Below are 19782 nucleotides of genomic sequence, written 5' to 3'. Positions count from 1 at the left end.
AAGGAAGGAACTTGTATTCTTGTTCGAAAATCGTAACTCACATCAATCATCCTGTCAGGTTTAAAATGTATTTATACTTTGTTGTCACTTGCTGAAAACAGATTTTCTAAAACGCTTTAGAGAACGATTAAAAGCTTAAGAATCACCTAAGCATAAATAGTTTAAGCTTTAGAATGTTAACCATGAACTTGGGACATGCATGTCTTACATGCATTTCCATTTGATTTAGAAAGTAACTATTACAAATTTCATATTTCAAAGGCTTTATTATCAATTATGCAACTTTATTAGTATGTCAAATTGTAATTTACAATTTCCACTGCTTTATATATACTGAGCATTCATTGAAGGTCAACTGCATACAATACTGACTTTGAATAGTTGCAGAGATTTACACACACTTGACTTTGTCGTCTTCAGCTGTGTCCTTCATTTTGCCTGTTTGCCCAGACTTATAATAGCAGAGTCTTGTTGGTATATCCTCATTGCACTAGTCCATCATGTGTTGTTTAGACCAGATGGGTAGTGAAGGAAAGCAGGCAAAAACACTATTGACAACATTCTTTTGCAGTCATCTTTATCCCCAGAAGGAGTCGTCCACACTGGACTTTATGTTATCCTGGTTCTCTCTCTTAGCGCTGGTCACCAGATTAGCCTCCCCCTTCTGCAGGCGTCTCCTCTGTGCTGCCTTTTGTTGATTGTTCAGCTGCCTCCGTATCTTCTCACGCACCACTTCCTACAATATACAATCACAAAGAACTAATTCAAACAAAAATGTATATACTGTACTAGTATCGATGTATATCAGACCAGCAACGACCATAGACAATTGTTGCAGTTTAAAATGGGGGTTCTCCTGAAAAGTGAGAACGATGCCAGAGATTAACAGAGGCCAAACAGGTGCCAACACAGGAGATTAAAAACATCTTGAAAGTGTTTCTAGGATCAACACCGGGAATATAGACTTTGAGCGCACTCAAAGAAAGAAAAGAGATAGGAAGCAAAGTTTAAAACAAAGTTCAGTCTATAAAAGCCAACATGTTTAGACCTCTCAGGGTCTTCATCAGGGCAAGAACAGTGCCAGAGATTAGCTGTACACAGACAGACGGATGAACAGAGGGCAAAACCTTCAGCCGGACGGAGACAATTATGTATTAGAATGCCAAGATGCGATGCAACTTCATTCGAGGAAAGAAATATTGGGGTGAATATTGCTCATAAAATAAAGGCATTATGAGTCACCAAAATAAGACCTAAAACAAAATGGCAGAACAAGTGTTTAGTGCACTGTTTGTGCTTCGTATAACAGCACAAAAACGTGACAAATGTGGACTGTGATATTCCAGCTGCTGTGGAAACGGTAAAGAAATGGTATTACACGTTTTCATTCTTATGTTCCCGGAGTTCCATATACCCGCTTACCCACAAAAAAGGTTATAGGGTTGTAAGCAGGGAACATGCGAGTTTTGGACAAATCTGTAGGCCTCAAGGCTCATACATAGTCTGGATTTACGGTGGTGGGGTGACCACCGAACTACAACATGACGTCACGAGTCACGGTGAAGAGCAAACCACCGCCACCGCTCCAGCCCTTCTCTGTTTTTACTCACCACCGCTCAATGTTATTTCAGCTCACCACCGGAGCGGTGGTCACCTCATCACCGAAAATCCAGACTATGAATAGGCCTTCAGAGTGTAAAATGTACAAACCGGTGGTATGGTAGAGCAGCTTGCTACGCTGCCTGTTGTGGCCTCGCTGTCTGTTCTTCTCCGTCTGTGTTCTGCAATGTGTAGAAGGCTGTCTGAGTCTCTGCAGGGGAAACACACCATAAACATATTGAGTTTATCATGGTACATTTTGAGACAAATAAAATCAATTCATTGTAATGAACTGGATTCTAATGCCACATTTACACCTTAAAATACTATCTGGATATCTTAAATGGAATGATTCAAACTTGTCCATGTCTTTACACTTGGTGGACTTGAAACTGCGAATGATGTGGACTACGGTCGCATTCACACCTAATACTTCGATAGACTCGATGGAAGACTAGCGACCACTTTGTGGAAGCTAATGGGGATCACAATAAAGAATAAAGAAAGAATAATAAAATGACCAGCATTGAGTAGTGGTTTTGTGTACCTTGAACAGTACAGAGCACCGTCAAATGGCCTTCCTCTATTTTTGAGGCGCTAGCCCCTCCTATATTCAGCTATTAGTGTAGATTCTCATCTTACACAAACATAAGATTCCCATTGACAATGAATAGAGAATTTACGTCATATGTGGATGAGCAAATTGGCAATTTTTTGTCCTACACAAAGATATTAAATTCACATTGACAATGAATGGAGAATTTACGTCATATGTTTCTGAGCAAAGATAAGAGCACCCCTCACCTCAATTTTTTATATAGAACAGATCATTACATTACCTGAAGGGTTTGAACTCTTTATTGGAGGTGGACAGTTCTACAAGTTCCGGGCAAACATCATTCGTTTCATTCTCCTTTTCCTGCATCTCTCCCTCGCCATCACTTCCAGCCATTAATACAGTTCCAGTATCATTTTGTTCTCCTTCCCTGGTTTCACATCCTTCTGCCTCATCCTGTTGTTCAGACACGTTCTGAGAGTCTGCCTGAGGATCACTGACTTTCAGCCCTTCCAGCTCCAGCATTGCATGGTTATATTCCTCCATGTTCACATGTTCAATCTGTCCTTCCTCTTCTCCTGCCTCTCTTTCCTCTTCATCCTCCTCTTCCTCGGGTCCTGCTGGGTCTAGCAAAGTGGCATCTCTCTCCATATCTTTAGTGAATCCACTGGCCGAAATCTCCACATCTAGAGAGCAAGACCGCCTACAGGAATATACAATGAATAGTAATATCTGGAGTTATTGGATTGAATTCCACAACACTTTTTTTTTTTAAACAAACTGATAAGACAGAAGACCGTTATATAGATGTGAGATACCTGATGTCTTTTTTTTTGTGACCAAGTTTTTATTAAGCATTTTTCATTTTCATTACAAATCCCCCATCGCCCACCCTCCAAGGTTCTTTACCTGATGTCTTTGAAGGTTGGATAGAGCTCACTCTCATAGTTGTATCGTCTCAGAAAGAAATCCCGGACACATTTTACATCTCTGTCAAAGTACCTATTGCAAAGAGATTCAAGAAATCAACGACCTGTACACAGATACTGTGGGTACGCCTCTCTCAAAGAAAGTAATATCACAGACAATAGTGTATGAGAAAGAGGACTGACCATTCAGCGTTGAGGTGTGAGGTGGACACCATTTGTGGGAAGTCAATCATGGTTGCATGGTCCTGGTCATCCACCATCAGGTTGAACTCATTAAAGTCGCCATGAATCAGCCCATGATCGGCCAGTTTGACTATCAGCTCCATGACTTCATTGTAGAGAGCAGATGGGTCTTGCAGCTCACGAATCTGATTTCTGATAGATATAGGACAGAAATGTCACCAAGATAAAGCAACATCAATAATCTTCATTTATACTTTTATAAAACAGGTGTTAAAGCACAAGTAACCTTTGGTAGAGGTCTGGGTTATGTACTTACTTTTCCATAAGGTAACTAGTTCAATTGGTGAGATATCTATGTTTTCCTTTCGGACACAAAAGAACACCCTGAATGCATCTGCGGATGCAGATCTTCAAATAGTAAAATGAACATGAAATTGTCATTTTTATTAAAAACAAATGCTGTACTGGGTTTTATAAAGTTTGCGTTTGTTTATCTAGACCTGGTTACCACAATGCTCCGGGCAACACACCCCTCATGCCTCCGCTTCCCAGTTCTTCTGTGTGTGTGTAGTGTCAACGAAGATATGACAGATCAGCGTCACACTCTCACGCGCGCGCACGAGACACCATTTTGGTAATAATTAGGCCTCCATCGCTTTGCCTAAAACACTGAATTATGAAAAGGGCCACAATTGGAAAAGCCTGCCACTGGCTCCCATTTGTTGAAGAGAGATCTATATTGTTATGCTTAAATTATCGCTTTGGCTAAAACTCTGAATCCCACAGATAAAGTAGGCTATATGTACATATAACTACAGGCATTCATAACTACAGACATTAATATAGCCTACCACATAGGATTGTACAATTATATAGCCTACATTTAACAAACAAGCTTGATTAACATTTGTAAATAAGTCAATACAAAAACTGCTACGAGGATAAAATCAGGAAAAGCACCAAGACTTGTTTACATTAGGTATAAAGTAAAAGGAAAACGTGACAGCTGTATGGAAAAAGGGGCAGAAAAACTGGGAGGCGGAGGCGCGCTGCCCGGAGCAGTGTGGTAACCAGGTCTTCCCGTCTGCATAGACTCCATATTCAGGAATGCCTGACAAAGAAGGTAGAGCAGGTCGTCCAATGACGACCGTGGGTTGGGGGTTAGAATCCTGGCTCCTCCTGTCTACATGTCGAAGTGTCCTTGGTGTGTGAATGTGGGAAGTGAGGACGCTGGCGTTGACTGTTCGCCGCTTCACCTCCCAATGTATGAATGAATGGGCCATTGTACGTAGTGCATAGAAAAGCGCTATAAAAATGCAATCCATTATCATTATTTAAGAACTCCATATATGGGCATAAAAGGGACAGACATAATATCTGGGTGGGGCACGCATTTCCAACTTGCATCTTTCAAAGTAGGCCAGTGCCCAACGGGCACCGCTCTAGTCTATCTATCTATCTATGAAATGCACCATGTCTCTGTCTGTCTGTGTGCGTGTACTCGAGAACCGTTCAGCCCACAGACTTCAAATTCAACACACGCATTCCACACCACCGCAGGGGGTGCAGTGGCCGGTGTCGAGTCGGTCGGACCAACAGTTGTCCAGAACCGCCCCAAAAAGGCCTCTGCCTGGGTTCTGGACAGGGCCGCTGCCCAATGCCCATGGTCCATATATGGAGCTGGCCTGTTCTGACATTATTCTGACGTCTGCGTATACTCTATATTTGGGAATGCCTGACAAGGAACTCCCCAGGCTCAGGTCCCCTGCCCATAGACTGCATATTTGGGCATGCCTGACAAAGAACTCCATATATGGGCATAAAGGGGACATACGAAAAAAGTACAAAGACAGCCAACATCCAACCCAAACTTGGGCAGGTGCCGAGCGATGAGTAGTATACAAGGAATAAAAGGGACATAGACATAATATCTGGGTGGGGCATGCATTTCCAACTTGCATCGTTCCAAGTAGGCCAGTGCGCAACGGGCACCGCTGCAGAGGCTCCAATGCATAATATCTGGGTGGGGCATGCATTTCCAACTTGCATCCTTCCAAGTAGGCACCGCTGTAGAGGACCCACAGGCACTGCTCTAGTGTGTTAAATGAGTGCAAGATATCTCGCCAATTGGACTAGTTACATTATGACAAGGTAAGTACACAACACAAACAAACCACTACCAAAGTGTCCCTGTGCTCTAATAACTGCTTTACAAAGAAATAAGAAAACAAGGATTCACAACATATTCAGTAGTTGCATTACAATAATACAATCTACTTTCTTATGAATAAGTAAATAAAAACACAAACAGTAATAATAAAGGAAAAATTATAGTGGACTGAAATGGCGTATTACACACAGTGGATATCCATTGATGAGTTCCATCACCACAGCATGTCTGTTATAGTCCACAGGCTTGGGTACTGGAAAGCCACGATCGTACAATGCCTGAGAGAAATATGATATCACAAAGATTACATCATTTTATAAACGAACATTAGGAAGGTATCTTGCACCAAAGTCAGCCAACTGTGTTGGATCATGAATCAATTCATGATATGACACATCTATGAACTATCATAGATACCTTCATGTAGGCAAACTCCTTCGTGGCAGAGAGGCGAGAGAGGTAAAGCCAGGACATGTTCTTCCTGTGCTTGTGGTAATCTCTCTTAATCTTCAGATTCCTGAAGGAGGTTCGCCCCAATCTGTGAAGCTTGAGAGCATACTGGTCCCCTTCTGGGCTAGCCACGATATATATATCTACAGGGATGCAGATGTAATCAAATGTGTGTAAACATGTTTTAATATGCATTTTTGGGTGCTGTTATTCAACTTAGCTAAAAAAATGTTTTACAGCAATACAGCCTAAGATTGTAATTTTATTACATTTATACCTGAAGTGAATACCTAGCATAATTAACTCTTAGCAGGAACATTTATTCAAGTATTTCAACTCATGACCACTTTATATAAATTCATGAATATGGCAAATGTTTTGTTCACTTTCCAGCTCATTAGGGAACTTGAATCAGTGAATGTCGAATCACATGAAATGTTCTCTAATCAAGAAAATAGCTATAATCATCTAAATGTAATATCTGTGTTTGTGAATTTGTCTTTGTTGTGTACATTCTAGATTTGTTTATTTTGTTTTACCTGACTCTTTCCCCACGCCCATCTGATTGCCAACAGAGAGCAGCACCTCTCTTGAGCAGAAAGTCTTCAGGGCTAGGTAATCATACCCTCCATAGCACAGCCTGTAGCCCTGCCCCACTGAAATGAATACAAACCCCATTAGAACTTTCGGCTACATGTACAATCTCTACCTTGCTAGATGTGAGATATTTACTTACTTTTGTTACGCTCATAAGCCACAAGTTTGTGCTTCACTAGCTCTCTGAGGACCTTGTTGCAGCCTCCATGTTTGAGGCTGGCGATAGAGGCCACAAGACTCACTGGGACGATCTCATGGTTCTTCATCCCCATCTCAACCTGCATGAGGAGGAATAGAATAGATCTTTGAACTGAATGCATGTATGGCAAACCTATGTCTTTAAATGTCTTGATGAACGGAACACACAGGACCACAATGGAAAACAAGCCCCTAGGGCTTTTTGTATTATCCTTTTAGTATCATTGTATAATAATACCACTGTACTAACTGTTAATAAAGTATTCAATCAGAAAACAGCCATCATTGTATAATACCACTGTACTAACTGTTAATAAAATATTCAATCAATCAAAAAACAGTCAAATAAAATTAACTGTACTACCACCCAGCTATACCAAACCATGTTAAAATCCCCTCTGCCTGACTGACTGCTTCATCTAGCGTACATACATACGTAGTCCCTTTCGGAACCCTGAATAACTTTTTGGTATTTGGTACTGAGGTATACAGGTATTCTAGCTACATACAATACATAAAGTAACGTAGCTAGCTACAATGATAAAGATGTGCTACTCTGAGACACAAGATACACTGCAGCTCCGTAAATAATTGGCCTGACCAACTCGAGTAAGCCTACTGTAATCACTTACCGCTGTGAGGACTCGGAAGTCGTCTCGTGTCAAGTACCTCAGGACTACAACATTTAATTTCCCCATATTTACGCTGGCCTGGTGCAAATCTATGAATCTAATAAACGTGAATGTGGATAATTTTAGGATTTTTTCCTTCTTCGTTTTAGTAAACACATGTGCACGGCGGAAGTGAATGACTGAGAGCAAGTGACGAACGAGTTATAAGCGGAGGTGACGACACGACACGTTGATTTCCGTTACGTGACGTAACATGACGACCAGACAGACCCAAAACATTTTTCTGTACTGAAAAACAAGTCTCATGTAAATAAACAATTCATATATTTTAATCAGTTAAACATTACTTAAAAATGACAGCACACTCAAATGTTAACGTCCTTTTCTCACAGATATCATGTTATTAAATAATATGAATTATACACTCCCATTCCATACGATATATCATTTATCAAGAGATCTTTCGATCAAAATAGCATTTTTTCCCCCTCAATTTCATTCAATTCAAAGGGCTTTATTGGCATGACAAAATGCAATGCATAGTATTAGTTGCATACAATGCAAAAGTGGAAAAATACAATAAAAACAAAACAAAATATGGAGAAAACGTACAAAACGATAAGAATTGTGCATTTTTCTCTCAGTCTGCCTTTCTCAATCGCAAGATGGGAAGTATATTTGATGATTTTTTTTATTATTATTATTTGCATAGTGTATATTTGTATGTCTTTAAATGTTTTGGTGAAAGTCTAATCAACCCTGATTTAGTCTTTAATCGTGCTTTTTCTGGTTTTATACTTTTATACAGTTTTTGTATTGGCTGTACCTACCTTCCTTGAATCCTTGGACTGTACCTATTCTACAATCTGTTAGACTGTTATACATTTTTCAATGAATCAATCAATCAAGAAAGACTTCTCCCTCCGTCTCCGTGCGGTGGCGCTCGTACAGCGGAAAAGGCTGCTAAAGATCCCGTATGTTATTGTAGCTAGCTCCTTTAGCAGGCTGGCTAGCTGCTGTGACGCTGCTACATTCTGCCGCTACCCTCTGCCGCATCGGGGAACTCCGATTAATTCGACCCCCCGTGTGAGAACCGTTCGTCGTAGACGTCTGTAACCGTCGTATATGTATTTATCATGATAGAAAGTCACTGAACGGGGCGCTATTTGTAGGAATCGAAGTGAATTTCGGAACCGGTTTGGCGGGACTAGATCGGGCTAACAATACGACGAGCTAAAAGGCTAAAGCGGCTAACCCGCACCACAAAACGGAACCAAGTCGTTTTTACATCACATCAGTTAGGTAGCTATCGCAGCTAGCTTAGCAAGCTACCGCGGCTGTCATGGAAGACAAGACCTTTACTAAAGAACTAGACCAATGGATTGAACAGTTAAACGAGTGTAAGCAGCTAACGGAAAACCAAGTCAGAACACTCTGCGAAAAGGTATGTGGAGCCCGATGTGAAACCAACCATTCTTTTACCGAGATGGAAGGCTTTAATGTGGCCTACATTGTGAAAGGGGGGCGGCTAATTGCTGGAAGGTTGTTAACAGCTATTCCCCACCCCGTTCGAACCATTCGGAGGATTGCTAATTAATAACGTCCACAAACTATAATCATAATGTATTTGATGTATTTCACACTTTAAAGCTACATCAAATACACACAGCGTCAACTTTTATGATTTCGGTGCGAGAATTGAGTCTTTTCACCAATGTCCAGAGAGTGAACCGGTCCCATTTTCAGCCTGTCTAATAATAGGCCTGCATTTTGCATGTTCAAGTGTTTTTTTTTAAACAACCAAAAAAAGATAAAATCCGAGAGTTAATGCAGTGCACGCCATCGTAACATGAACATACTGACAACCATTTGAATGTAATTCACTAGGTTGTTATGTTGCACCATAACAAACTTGTATGTAGCTTAATCCATCAACCTGAAATCGACATAATGTCGGAGACCATTGTAGTGGTTTGGTTTGCAGTGGTTTGGTTTGTTGGAATCTGTTATAAATCTATGTCCTGCTGCTATTATTGTAGAGTGAGATCTTATTTCCAGCTAGAGCTGTAATGTAAGTTATGTGACAGTGACACACAAATGCCATCAATACACACAACTCGTGAGTTTGTGTTCTCAAAATTAATGTAACTTAAACATAATCGACCAATATCAAAGGTTATATTTTATGTATCAGTTGTGATTTAGAAGAATTATGTAACGTGCTAATGATGCTATTACAACGCCTGTGTCTGTCCCTCCAGGCCAAGGAGATTCTGACCAAGGAATCCAATGTTCAGGAGGTGAGCATTACCCAAGATGGTTTCCCTTCTGTTCTACTTGTGATACCATTATAATTTGTATAAAATACTTGGATTAATATCTATATTTAGAATAAAATGACTGTTCAGTGATCTTTCATATCTCCTGGCAGATGGATAAACAGGAATGTTAAAAAACAGTTTTACTTATTTTCAGAATTACGTTGTTATAGGCAGCTCCAGGGTCATACATTCATCATTGTGCAGCAAAACATGAATCTTTGTACTTCAGGTGAGATGCCCTGTCACTGTGTGTGGGGATGTCCATGGTCAGTTCCATGACCTGATGGAGCTGTTTAAGATCGGAGGAAAGTCTCCTGACACCAACTACCTGTTCATGGGAGACTATGTGGACAGAGGCTACTATTCTGTGGAAACTGTCACACTGCTTGTCACATTAAAGGTACTGTATGCACATTTGTTGGCATGTTTTTTAGTGTAGTTCATGAGATATCTGATTAGTAATTTGAACAAAGCAGGGTTTGCTATAGTGAAGTTTTTTTTTTTTTTTTTTTTTTTTTAAGATATTTTTTTGCGGCTTACGCCTTTATTGATTTTTTAAGGGATAGAAAGTAGGCTGACAGGAAACGGGAGAGAGATGGGGGGATGACATGCGGTAAAGGCCGTGTCGGGTCCGGGAGTCGAACCCGCGGCACACCGCGACTGGATCACCAGTCCGGTGCCCAGACCGTTACGCTACGGCCTGGGCCAACTATAGTGAAGTTTAAGGCAATAAAACACTTTTCACTAATATATATTCCATTACATGGAATAGTTTTCTATTTCTTCATGTTGCATGTAGTGTTCTGCATTCTGTTACTGCTGGGCCTAATTTCAGTGATGGATGCTTGTTGAGAAATGTTTCTGAGAAATGTTTGTTACATTGCGTGTCATTATGACTCTTATGACAGACACCACAAAGTCTAATCAACCCTTTTGTTTAGCATATTTGACACACTAAACATCACAGCAAATAAAAACGATATTCTGTGTCTAAAGATGCCCTGAACTGCCACAACACGATATGCTACCTGATTAATACCTTGACTGTATCACCAGGGAGGAGCTGCAGTGTTTTTAACTTGCATTATTTTACAGCGTTATTCTATTTTGAGTCTGTATATATCAATATTGGGTTCATGCGACATTGAATGTGTGTCCAACTATCCAAGATGTCATTGAATAACATTTAGCTACCACTTGCTCCTTAATTGTAAGTCACTCTAGATAAGACTCATTGTAAAAGGTTTATATTTATCTTCATTTTTTTGGCATGAAATGTACCGTAAATGGCCCACACTTGCTCTTTAATTGTAAGCCACTCTGGATAAGATGTTTTGTCTTCATTATTTACAAAGATATGTAATCCAAAATGAGACATTTGTGAAGTGGTTCTGGAAGACTAGTCAGATAATTTAAATTTTGTCTGAATGTGTCACACAAGCAGCTTAATTTACTTGAACAGACTATTGCATCTTACTAAATAGCCTTTTTGCGATTTGCATGTCAGGATGTTGCAGAAGTTATTGTCATATTTGGCGCTACTTTGCACCCATTGTTGGTATCATTGAGCAATGGTGTGTTGCATAACAAACCTGTTTAGTAAATGGGGTAAATCACAGACTGCTTTCTGTCCTAACTTGACTTTGAAACATACCACTGCAACAGTTCTACAGCTTGTGGATTTGCTGTTTTGTGCCACGCCATCACACGACAATACTTTGTATGAAATGGGTCTTAAGTAGTTAATCAGACTAATTGATTTAGTCGACTGTAAAAAAAAGAAAAAGAAAAAAAAACCGTCTGAGTCGGTTTTTTCCTATATAAAAAATTAAACAAATTATCCAAATAGTTTGGGGGAAAAGTAATTGATATAATTATTGCTAAGTTATGCTAACAAAGTTTTTGCAAAAGAAGTTGCAGCCCTAGATATCATTTTAGTGAGTTAAATGACAGAAAGGCTATTATGTGTGCATGTGCACATTTGTATTGAGCACTGTAAATTGATTTGCATGGATGACATGCATTCCTTAACCACTACATGCATGCCAAACCTTCATCCAACCCTCTTCTAAAATAGTCAATTGAAAAGCGACAACCAGCTAAATGTTGTCATTGGCAAGTATTTTGATCTTTCTATTCCAGGAGTCTGCCCAAGAATAGAAGTATAAGAATAGACACTCATACAGTGTACAGTCGGAGACTCTCCTCTTATAGGACTTAAAGATGTACTTAAAGTGATAATGCCAATTACTGTGCTATATTTTGTAATCGGTTATTAACCTGGCTATTGATGATCCATGGCAAATAAATTGATTATAGAATTCAATCGTTAACAATTGTTTTTATTGTCATGCACCTGCAATACAGCTGTTGCAACATTGCAGGTAGTGTCAGGAGCAGAAAATCAAACCAGTCCTGTGCAATATGACCACACAATATTAAGACACATGTAGCATGAGTCAACAACTAAAGTTGAAGTAGATCGGTAGGGGAACAGTGCTCGAGTTATGTGAGCTCATTTCATGCATTTATAGATGCGTGAAATGCATGATGCATACTGTGATCTAGTTGATATCAAATTAGTGGTGTGCGATATAACTAATAGTACGATTAAGATGTTTCCACAATCGCCGTTTTCTGAGAGATTGTGATACCAGTGAGTGGATTGCACATTCTATTGGTTGCAGTTGTATACCTTATTTTAAATTCTGCAGTACAATGGTTTTGCTACTTGCTAAATGGAACTGATTTACAAGCCTACAATCTAGTTTGTGTCCTTACGACCATCACATCTGTTTCTCATAACAATCTGTTTTTCTGCCTGCCAATCCAGGTGCGTTTCCAGGAACGAATCACTATCCTTCGTGGAAATCATGAGTCGCGGCAGATCACACAGGTGTATGGCTTCTATGACGAGTGTCTGAGGAAGTATGGAAATGCCAACGTCTGGAAATACTTCACAGACCTGTTTGACTACCTGCCACTCACGGCCCTAGTAGACGGACAGGTGAGGGATAGAAGAAAAGATATATGTACCTGTTTGTTTATCTGCTCCTTTCTGCCAAACTTCGATAGACTTGAGGGTTTGTGTGTCTAGGCATCTGTTTGTCATGTGATCCTGTGTATAACGTCTCTCTCTTGGTAGATTTTCTGTCTCCATGGAGGCCTGTCTCCCTCCATAGACACTCTGGATCATATACGAGCACTGGACCGCCTGCAAGAGGTCCCACATGAGGTACAGTATTAGTATTACTACAAATGGGTACAGGCTTTAGTTTAGACATACTATTGGTCCGACTGTCATTAGACCGACAACCTACCTCAAACCCTAACCTAACCCTATCCGCAAGCACGGAGCAGCACATCGGACCGCATGTCCGACTGTTGTTTCCACATGTGTGTTCCACATTGGTGTGTAATCTGCGACTGCGTGTGCATCCCACTACCTGCAAATACACAATACACTACTAGTGCTGCAAGCAACTATTGATTATTTTCGTAGCCATTATTCCATTGATTACTTTTTGGAATTGATCAAATCATCTTTCAGTAATAATCGATCTACAAGCACGCATCACATTGCAATGTGGTTGGTTGTGAGCGTGTAGATGTGCTTCAGATTGATTAGAAGTGACTAAATTGATGAACTGTTACAACACTAGAACACATATTGCCCAAAATACGTCCCACATGAGGTACAGAATGAGTACCCACCACATAAAGATACAGGCAGAATCCACATGCATGCATGGCATGCACACATTGCCTGCAACAGGTCCCAAATGAGGCAGGTATGTGTGGTGAGTGACAGCACTTAAGGACATTTTTATCTCTGCTGAACAGTGCATATCCCTGCAATGACTAAAGTAATGTTATAATATAAGTGGACAACCCCCACACACACACACCATTTCTCATAGCCGGGGAGCCACAGGCCCAAAAGCTCGACAACGGTTAAGCTGTGATGTCATGACATACTTTTTATTTGTGTTATGGCCATTTTTGTATATCACACCATAATATAACCAAAATGTCATCATACTTCTAAGTAGCATGTGACATGTCAAACTAGGCGGTTTTCATGATTCTGAATCCATTCCAAGTTTTGCACGAAAAACACTCATTGGCCCATTTGGGCAAGTGGATATGGCCGAATTTAGGCTATCGCCTATAGTAACTGGTGGGAATATGTTAATGATACTGATAATCTAAATAAAATACGATAGTGGAGTAAGTGGACCATTGAACAACCTTGTTTTCTAACAATCACTAATCTCTCTCTCTCCGCAGGGTCCTATGTGTGACTTGTTGTGGTCAGATCCTGATGACCGTGGTGGTTGGGGCATTTCCCCCCGTGGTGCAGGCTACACCTTTGGCCAGGATATTTCTGAAACCTTCAACCATGCCAACGGCCTAACCCTGGTATCCCGTGCCCACCAGCTTGTCATGGAGGTATGACCGACATCTTTTGTTATTGTGTAGGCATAGGGCTTGATTCTTTCATATCATGAAGGTTGACTTGTCACCTTTCTGGTTCCATTTTTCTCATGTATACTAATATAGTTTATACAAGAGACCTTGGGATATTGTCCCACTATTTAACTACTTCTACATACTATACTATACTGAAACAAAGGTGGTTCAATTTACCAAAAACATTTTTGGTTTCCAGTGCTACACACCTATCTAACCTCACTAGGGGAACTGCTATTTTATCTTGTGAAAATGGTGAAGCCTACCAGTTTCATATTGGTATATCACTTGACTATAATCACTTTGTCAAATTTTCATACTTGATAATAACAAGTAAGACGCGCAAACGCAGGAAGCGAACGCAGCTCGTAAATTGCAATAACAACAATTAGAATAAATTACGTACTTTTTTTTTCTTTTTAGTTAGTAATTTATTTAAGTTTTCTACTGTGTGTGTGTGTGTGTGTGTGTGTGTGTGTGTGTGTGTGTGTGCTACAGCTGTGGGTGGTGTCACAGCGGGACAGACAGACACACACACAGACATGATCTGCAGGGTCTCATAGTTAGTGCTCATTGCGTTCGCAATTATAGTAATACTTGAGACTACTTCAGAGTTGGCTGGAATGCAAAGCTAGCATGTCTAGTCCCTTGCTAGAGGAAAACTTGACAGAAAAAGACTCGCTCACTGTATAAATAATGAAGGAAAACTCCTTAGACCGAGACTTAAGAAAATAAGCTAAAAATAGCAAATCACTGAATTGATAAAGACACGTTTTACCGTAATATCCCCTACTTGAACCCTATCATTACTAATATGGGCATTTCATAATCGATGCATATTCAGCAAAAAGCAGATCTACAAAGATTGCATCGCAACGAGTTGTGAGCTTGTAGATTGACCATCTTTGCCCAAGACATTTGTAGAGTGAACAAAGGAGGGGACCCTAGGGAACCCGGGCTCAATAGAAGTATGTATGGTTTATGTGGTTAAGTGTTGTATTTTTCATTTTCTGTATTGTACATTTTCTACTAGGGTTATAACTGGGGCCATGATAAGAACGTGGTAACCATCTTCAGTGCTCCCAACTACTGCTATCGCTGTGGCAACCAAGCAGCCATCATGGAACTGGACGATACCCTCAAATACTCGTTGTAAGTAGTGGAGACATTCTAGTCTGTTATGGATGTGTACCTTAGCCGTTGTTTATAAACCACTTACCTGAAAGCAGAGTTGAAATGCTTCATAAAGGCACAAAGGGGGAGAGAGATGGGGAGTGACACACTGCAAAGACCGTCGGGTTTGGGAGTCAAAACTGCAGCACGCCGGGCTGGCCGGCTCGGCAGCCCAGGTCCCCAGACGGTTGAGTTAACCGTCCGGGCCCCCATGAACTAATGTTAACTCGTTTGTAGATGGTGTTGGTTCCTTTTGTAAAGCCATTTCTCAATTGTACTTTAGGCACATTTTCATCATCTTAACCATGTGCTTTTCTTTTCCCACTCATAGCCTTCAGTTTGACCCTGCCCCGCGCCGTGGTGAGCCCCATGTGACCAGACGCACTCCTGACTACTTCCTGTGAATGTCCAAAGCCATCCCTTTCAATCATCCACAAAGCAACACCCACCCTCTCCCCTACTCCTACACTGGGGGAAAAACAATACTGTACCAGGGATAATATAAACCTAAACTGATTGGCCTGATGAACAGATTATTAAAATTAAAAGAAAAAAAGAGAAAGAAATTAAAAAACAAGAACAACAGCGCCCTCTCCAGTTGTGTTTAGAAATATGCTGTCATAATGCTGTGCTTGTGGAGATGAAAAAAAGAAAAAGACAAAAAAAAACACAAACACACAACGAAATGTTAAAGATTTATTGTTTTAATTCTTTTTTGTTTTAATACATGTTCGAAAATGTTTGACAAATGATAAACTACCAACGTGGACCAAATGTGCCATATTATGATCCTTTACGACATGTACGACTCGCAAGGTTTTTTCCTTTCCTTTTTGTTTTGTTTTCTTTCTTTTTTTTCTTAGAACAGCAATATAACTCAACCTACCTGACATCATCACATCACATCTCATTCATGACATATGTGCTTTTTCCGTTGCAAGTTATTACAAAAAGAGAGGATTGCTTAAAGTAGTACAGCTGTTATTTTTAGCTCTCTGGTCTGCAGCTGGCTGTCATCTCGGCAACTACATACTGTAATTTGAATAAGAGACAACGGACGTATGAATAAAATGTCCTATTGACAAACTACTGGGCTGTATTTGACTTTATTTGTATAACTTAGTTTATTGGTACAATGCTGGAACATTATGTACATTTACGTTAAAATTCTACAAACTAAACTTAAAACAGAAATATTAAATTACGGCTTTCATTTTGTCTTTTAAACAAGTTGGCCCTATATGTGACTGCTCATCTCGGATAATAAATGTTTTCCTTTATATTTATCGTGACTCACGTTGTTTTAATTATTTTGGGGGAGGCAATTGGTGTTTTAATGTATGCCTGCCTAGTGTTTATATGGTCATTTCTATTTTAGGAATCCCATTCATAGGGCCCAGAACATGGCCCAGGAGGCTCTGATCCCATTAGCCGAGAAGATGCATTAGTTCAACACTTCTATCGCGAGATTGTGAGCGACGAGACTTGAATTTAGCAATAGCTTCAGCCATCTACTCTGGCTCCAATACTCTATGCTCTGGCCAGCGCCATTTTTTCAAATGCATGTAAGCCATGTAAGCAATCGATTCGACTGCTGTTTAAGCTATCCGATGATAGATTTCTAATGGATACACAACTGAGCCATCATTTGATGGTATGTACTTAATATGAACCCCCCAATTCAATGATCGTGACAGTGACGGAGCATAAAAGTCTAGCAAACGTTAGCTAGTTTAGTTTATATTACTAGCTCTGGTCCACATAGCTATGGGCAATGGATCAGAGCTAAGCTATTAGGCTACTGCTATCAGTTAGACAGTAACCAAGAATATTTAAATGACTTATAGAGCTTGTAATAAGGAATATACGTGTTATCTTCATTAGGTGCACAAAAAGTCCACAACATGAAGAGGAAATAATCACTGTTGATTACTCTGAGCCTCTATGGAGGATGTGGTTCTGTATTACAAGTCTGCCGAAGCTGTTGCTGAGCCTGAGGTGAACAGCTTGTTGGCGAAGACAGAGGGAGCACTGAAGTCTTTTCCCTGTCGGGTTCCTCCTGTGTTCAGCCCCTGGTTTCCCTCTGCTGGAGACCGCTGGTTGCCCATCAGACCTTCCAAACCCGCTCCCATCCTCAGCCCAGGTCAGTGAGACGAGTGTTTTGATTAAAATATGTAGTAAAGCTCGATTGTTTACCAATACCATGTAGCATCTATCTAAGATATATTTATCCTTTTCACTATCATAATTGTTTCCTTTTAACGGTGTATTTGGAATTATGTATTTCCCCAGATAAAGTCCAGTCATTGGACCTCATTGAAAGACACCATGATTTGACTCCAGTTTTAAACCATGGAAGACAAAGACTATACAAAGACCCCAACACACAGACAAAGATAATACCACGAACACCAGAGAAGCTACAACAAATCAAAGATGTCATCTTCATTAATGGAAATTCACAAAAGCTTAGCACACAGGCGCCTGTCTCTAGACTGTCATTGGCAAATGATGAACCACAAATTCTCAAAGATGGTGTCAACACCACCGAGGACTTTGGAAGATCAGACGCAAACACACTAACAGAATGTACCAGACCATTGCCTGGACAATTGCAACCAAAGGAACTTGAGGATAGACCCCTTAGCTCAGAGGGAGAGCTCATAAGGTCATGGAGCGTACCTGTATTTGTACAGAGTGGTGTTCTGCCCCAGAGTGCTCATAGTCTCTCCAATCAGTTCTGTAGGGTGGTGGGGTCCCATAGGCTCCACCTGCATCAAAGGGCCAAATTGGTGGTGTCTGAGCACAACTGTGGGGTGGCAGGAGACATAGAACAGGTCAGTTTATTCTAGTTTTCTTTTTAATCATATTTATCCTATGGTGTTTTTGAGTGGTGCAACCACTCCAAGGAACAGCAATGTCCGTGTTCACCTACCGGTATTTATGTGACGTTCACCTATGTATCTATGAGCACCAGTATAATGAGTGCCAGTAGGGGCGCTGTTTGCCAGAAACAGAGAGAGGGATAGTGCTGCCTGATAGTGCTGCCTGCTAATGAGAGAGAGAGAGGTGGGGGGTGTTGCTATGAATGGAAATGTACAGTAAAAATGTATTTATATGGTTAGTGTGCATTGGGAGGTCCCTTAACTTGCTCACTAACCCAGGTCATTTTCTAAGATTGCCAAAAGGTACACAGTAGAGTCAAAAAGTCCTATGACGTTTACATTTATGCCATCAGAGTTGAATTAGCACTGATGATACCGTGTATACTATGTACTGTATGTCCATTTCCCTGGGATGTTCTGGTCAGTCAGGCACAGGCTTAGTCACAGAGTCATGTGTCTTGATGCTCTTGATGACCAGTAGTTTGGGCTATGAATGTGTCATCATATGACATGACAGCTCTCGCTTCACCTCATATTTCCTATTAGTTGCCATGGCATCTACTATCTTGTCTAATACAACATAACTTCCTGAAAAAGAATCTTAGAAAAAGGGGAAGTGTTTGCTTAACTTCCTGACTGCCTACCTTTAATGATTTATATCTCGCTGATCCCCTTACAGTATATGGAGTGATTTACAACTACCAATAATATATTAGCTGTTTCTCGACATGTTTTAAAGTGAAAGAAACTAGCCAATTTATAAAATACATTTTCCTTGCTTCCTCCTGCCCCTGCTTATTATTTTACTCATTTCAATAGCCCAGTGAAATAATTAAAATATGTATCATCTATATATTAATACATCTGCTCCTTCTCCCGCTTACGTCTCCCTCTCTGTGTCCTTTCTTTTCTTTGTTTATACTTGACCTGTTTGTGATCTTTTACAGGTATGGAGACAGTTAAGTCGGGCTGTCAGAAGCCGTAAGCTGCCAACATGTAATGCCAACATCCAGAGAGCACATGCTCAGATCTGGGTCTTCTGTGACATTCTCTACTGTGAGCACGTAGGGAAATACATCAAAGAGGAATTCAGACTGACTGGGAAAATAACTCTTTCAGTACACAAACTGGGAGACATTTTCAGCTTCTGAGAGACGTACAATACAGCAGCTTGGTCGACTTGTAACATGGGAGGCTCTATTGGTCTTAAAACGCAATGCAAAACCATGCTATTTTATTTTTCGATTTTATTTAATGTACAATGTGAACACATTTGTTATGGAATTTGTTAATAAATATATATTTTATTGTGTGTAATAAACCAGTGGTTCGTAATAACATCTCAATGTTAATCATTATAAAGCAAATCTAAGAAGAATGCATCTGAGTGGTGGGAATTATGTACAGAATAAGCAGTCTTGTCTGCACTGGATCTGCCTATTTCCTGGCAGAGAACTGAAGACTCAGATGACAGTTGAAATTGATGAACATGGGTTCGGTTTGCTTTCTTGCAGACTGTTCTTATGCTGAATGTATGAATAAATAATTTACTTATAGTCTGGTTTAGTTCAAGTCAGTCCCAGGCCAGTTGTAATGGTTAGAGATGGTGTTCTGGG

The 19782-nt window shown here is 40.3% G+C and overlaps 3 protein-coding genes across 3 annotated transcripts; 2 read left to right on the top strand and 1 right to left on the bottom strand.

The window, feature by feature from the left end:
- Positions 1 to 265: 265 nt before the first annotated feature.
- Positions 266 to 7481, bottom strand: riok2 (RIO kinase 2 (yeast)). The gene is made up of 10 exons (XM_083783620.1): positions 7315 to 7481; positions 6624 to 6762; positions 6427 to 6543; positions 5855 to 6030; positions 5627 to 5715; positions 3268 to 3459; positions 3065 to 3157; positions 2439 to 2858; positions 1711 to 1810; positions 266 to 736 (listed from the first exon to the last, which is right to left on the bottom strand). Exons 1-10 carry the CDS (start codon positions 7378 to 7380, stop codon positions 578 to 580), a joined length of 1551 nt encoding a protein of 516 aa, XP_083639746.1. The 5' UTR covers positions 7381 to 7481; the 3' UTR covers positions 266 to 577.
- A 777-nt stretch (positions 7482 to 8258) lies between these two features.
- Positions 8259 to 16567, top strand: LOC310872634 (serine/threonine-protein phosphatase 2A catalytic subunit beta isoform). Its single transcript, XM_083784674.1, has 8 exons — positions 8259 to 8758; positions 9576 to 9614; positions 9865 to 10035; positions 12469 to 12642; positions 12781 to 12870; positions 13926 to 14087; positions 15142 to 15260; positions 15613 to 16567. Exons 1-8 carry the CDS (start codon positions 8657 to 8659, stop codon positions 15683 to 15685), a joined length of 930 nt encoding a protein of 309 aa, XP_083640800.1. The 5' UTR covers positions 8259 to 8656; the 3' UTR covers positions 15686 to 16567.
- A 285-nt stretch (positions 16568 to 16852) lies between these two features.
- shld3 (shieldin complex subunit 3) lies at positions 16853 to 19473 on the top strand. The gene is made up of 4 exons (XM_083784104.1): positions 16853 to 16935; positions 17166 to 17424; positions 17574 to 18118; positions 19114 to 19473. The coding sequence occupies exons 2-4, from the start codon at positions 17226 to 17228 to the stop codon at positions 19315 to 19317; spliced, it is 948 nt and encodes a 315-aa protein (XP_083640230.1). The 5' UTR covers positions 16853 to 16935; positions 17166 to 17225; the 3' UTR covers positions 19318 to 19473.
- Positions 19474 to 19782: the final 309 nt, after the last annotated feature.

Source organism: Protomyctophum parallelum (genome assembly GCF_964188405.1).
Source record: "Protomyctophum parallelum genome assembly, chromosome: 15".
NCBI lineage: Eukaryota > Metazoa > Chordata > Actinopteri > Myctophiformes > Myctophidae > Protomyctophum > Protomyctophum parallelum.
Note: the sequence above shows the minus strand (reverse complement) of the source record. Positions and strands in the feature narration are given on the sequence as shown.

Bases quoted from the DNA above. Each gene is read 5' to 3' on its own strand.
- riok2 (XM_083783620.1), bottom strand. From the start codon at position 7,380: ATGGGGAAATTAAATGTTGTAGTCCTGAGGTACTTGACACGAGACGAC. The intron at 6,031-6,426 runs GTAAAACAAAAT...GCATCCCTGTAG, and splicing joins GGGCGTGGGGAAAGAGTCAG to ATATATATATCGTGGCTAGC. The intron at 5,716-5,854 runs GTATCTATGATA...TATTTCTCTCAG, and splicing joins AGGAGTTTGCCTACATGAAG to GCATTGTACGATCGTGGCTT.
- LOC310872634 (XM_083784674.1), top strand. From the start codon at position 8,657: ATGGAAGACAAGACCTTTACTAAAGAACTAGACCAATGGATTGAACAG. The intron at 8,759-9,575 runs GTATGTGGAGCC...CTGTCCCTCCAG, and splicing joins TCAGAACACTCTGCGAAAAG to GCCAAGGAGATTCTGACCAA. The intron at 15,261-15,612 runs GTAAGTAGTGGA...TCCCACTCATAG, and splicing joins GATACCCTCAAATACTCGTT to CCTTCAGTTTGACCCTGCCC.
- shld3 (XM_083784104.1), top strand. From the start codon at position 17,226: ATGGAGGATGTGGTTCTGTATTACAAGTCTGCCGAAGCTGTTGCTGAG. The intron at 17,425-17,573 runs GTCAGTGAGACG...GTATTTCCCCAG, and splicing joins CGCTCCCATCCTCAGCCCAG to ATAAAGTCCAGTCATTGGAC. The intron at 18,119-19,113 runs GTCAGTTTATTC...GATCTTTTACAG, and splicing joins TGGCAGGAGACATAGAACAG to GTATGGAGACAGTTAAGTCG.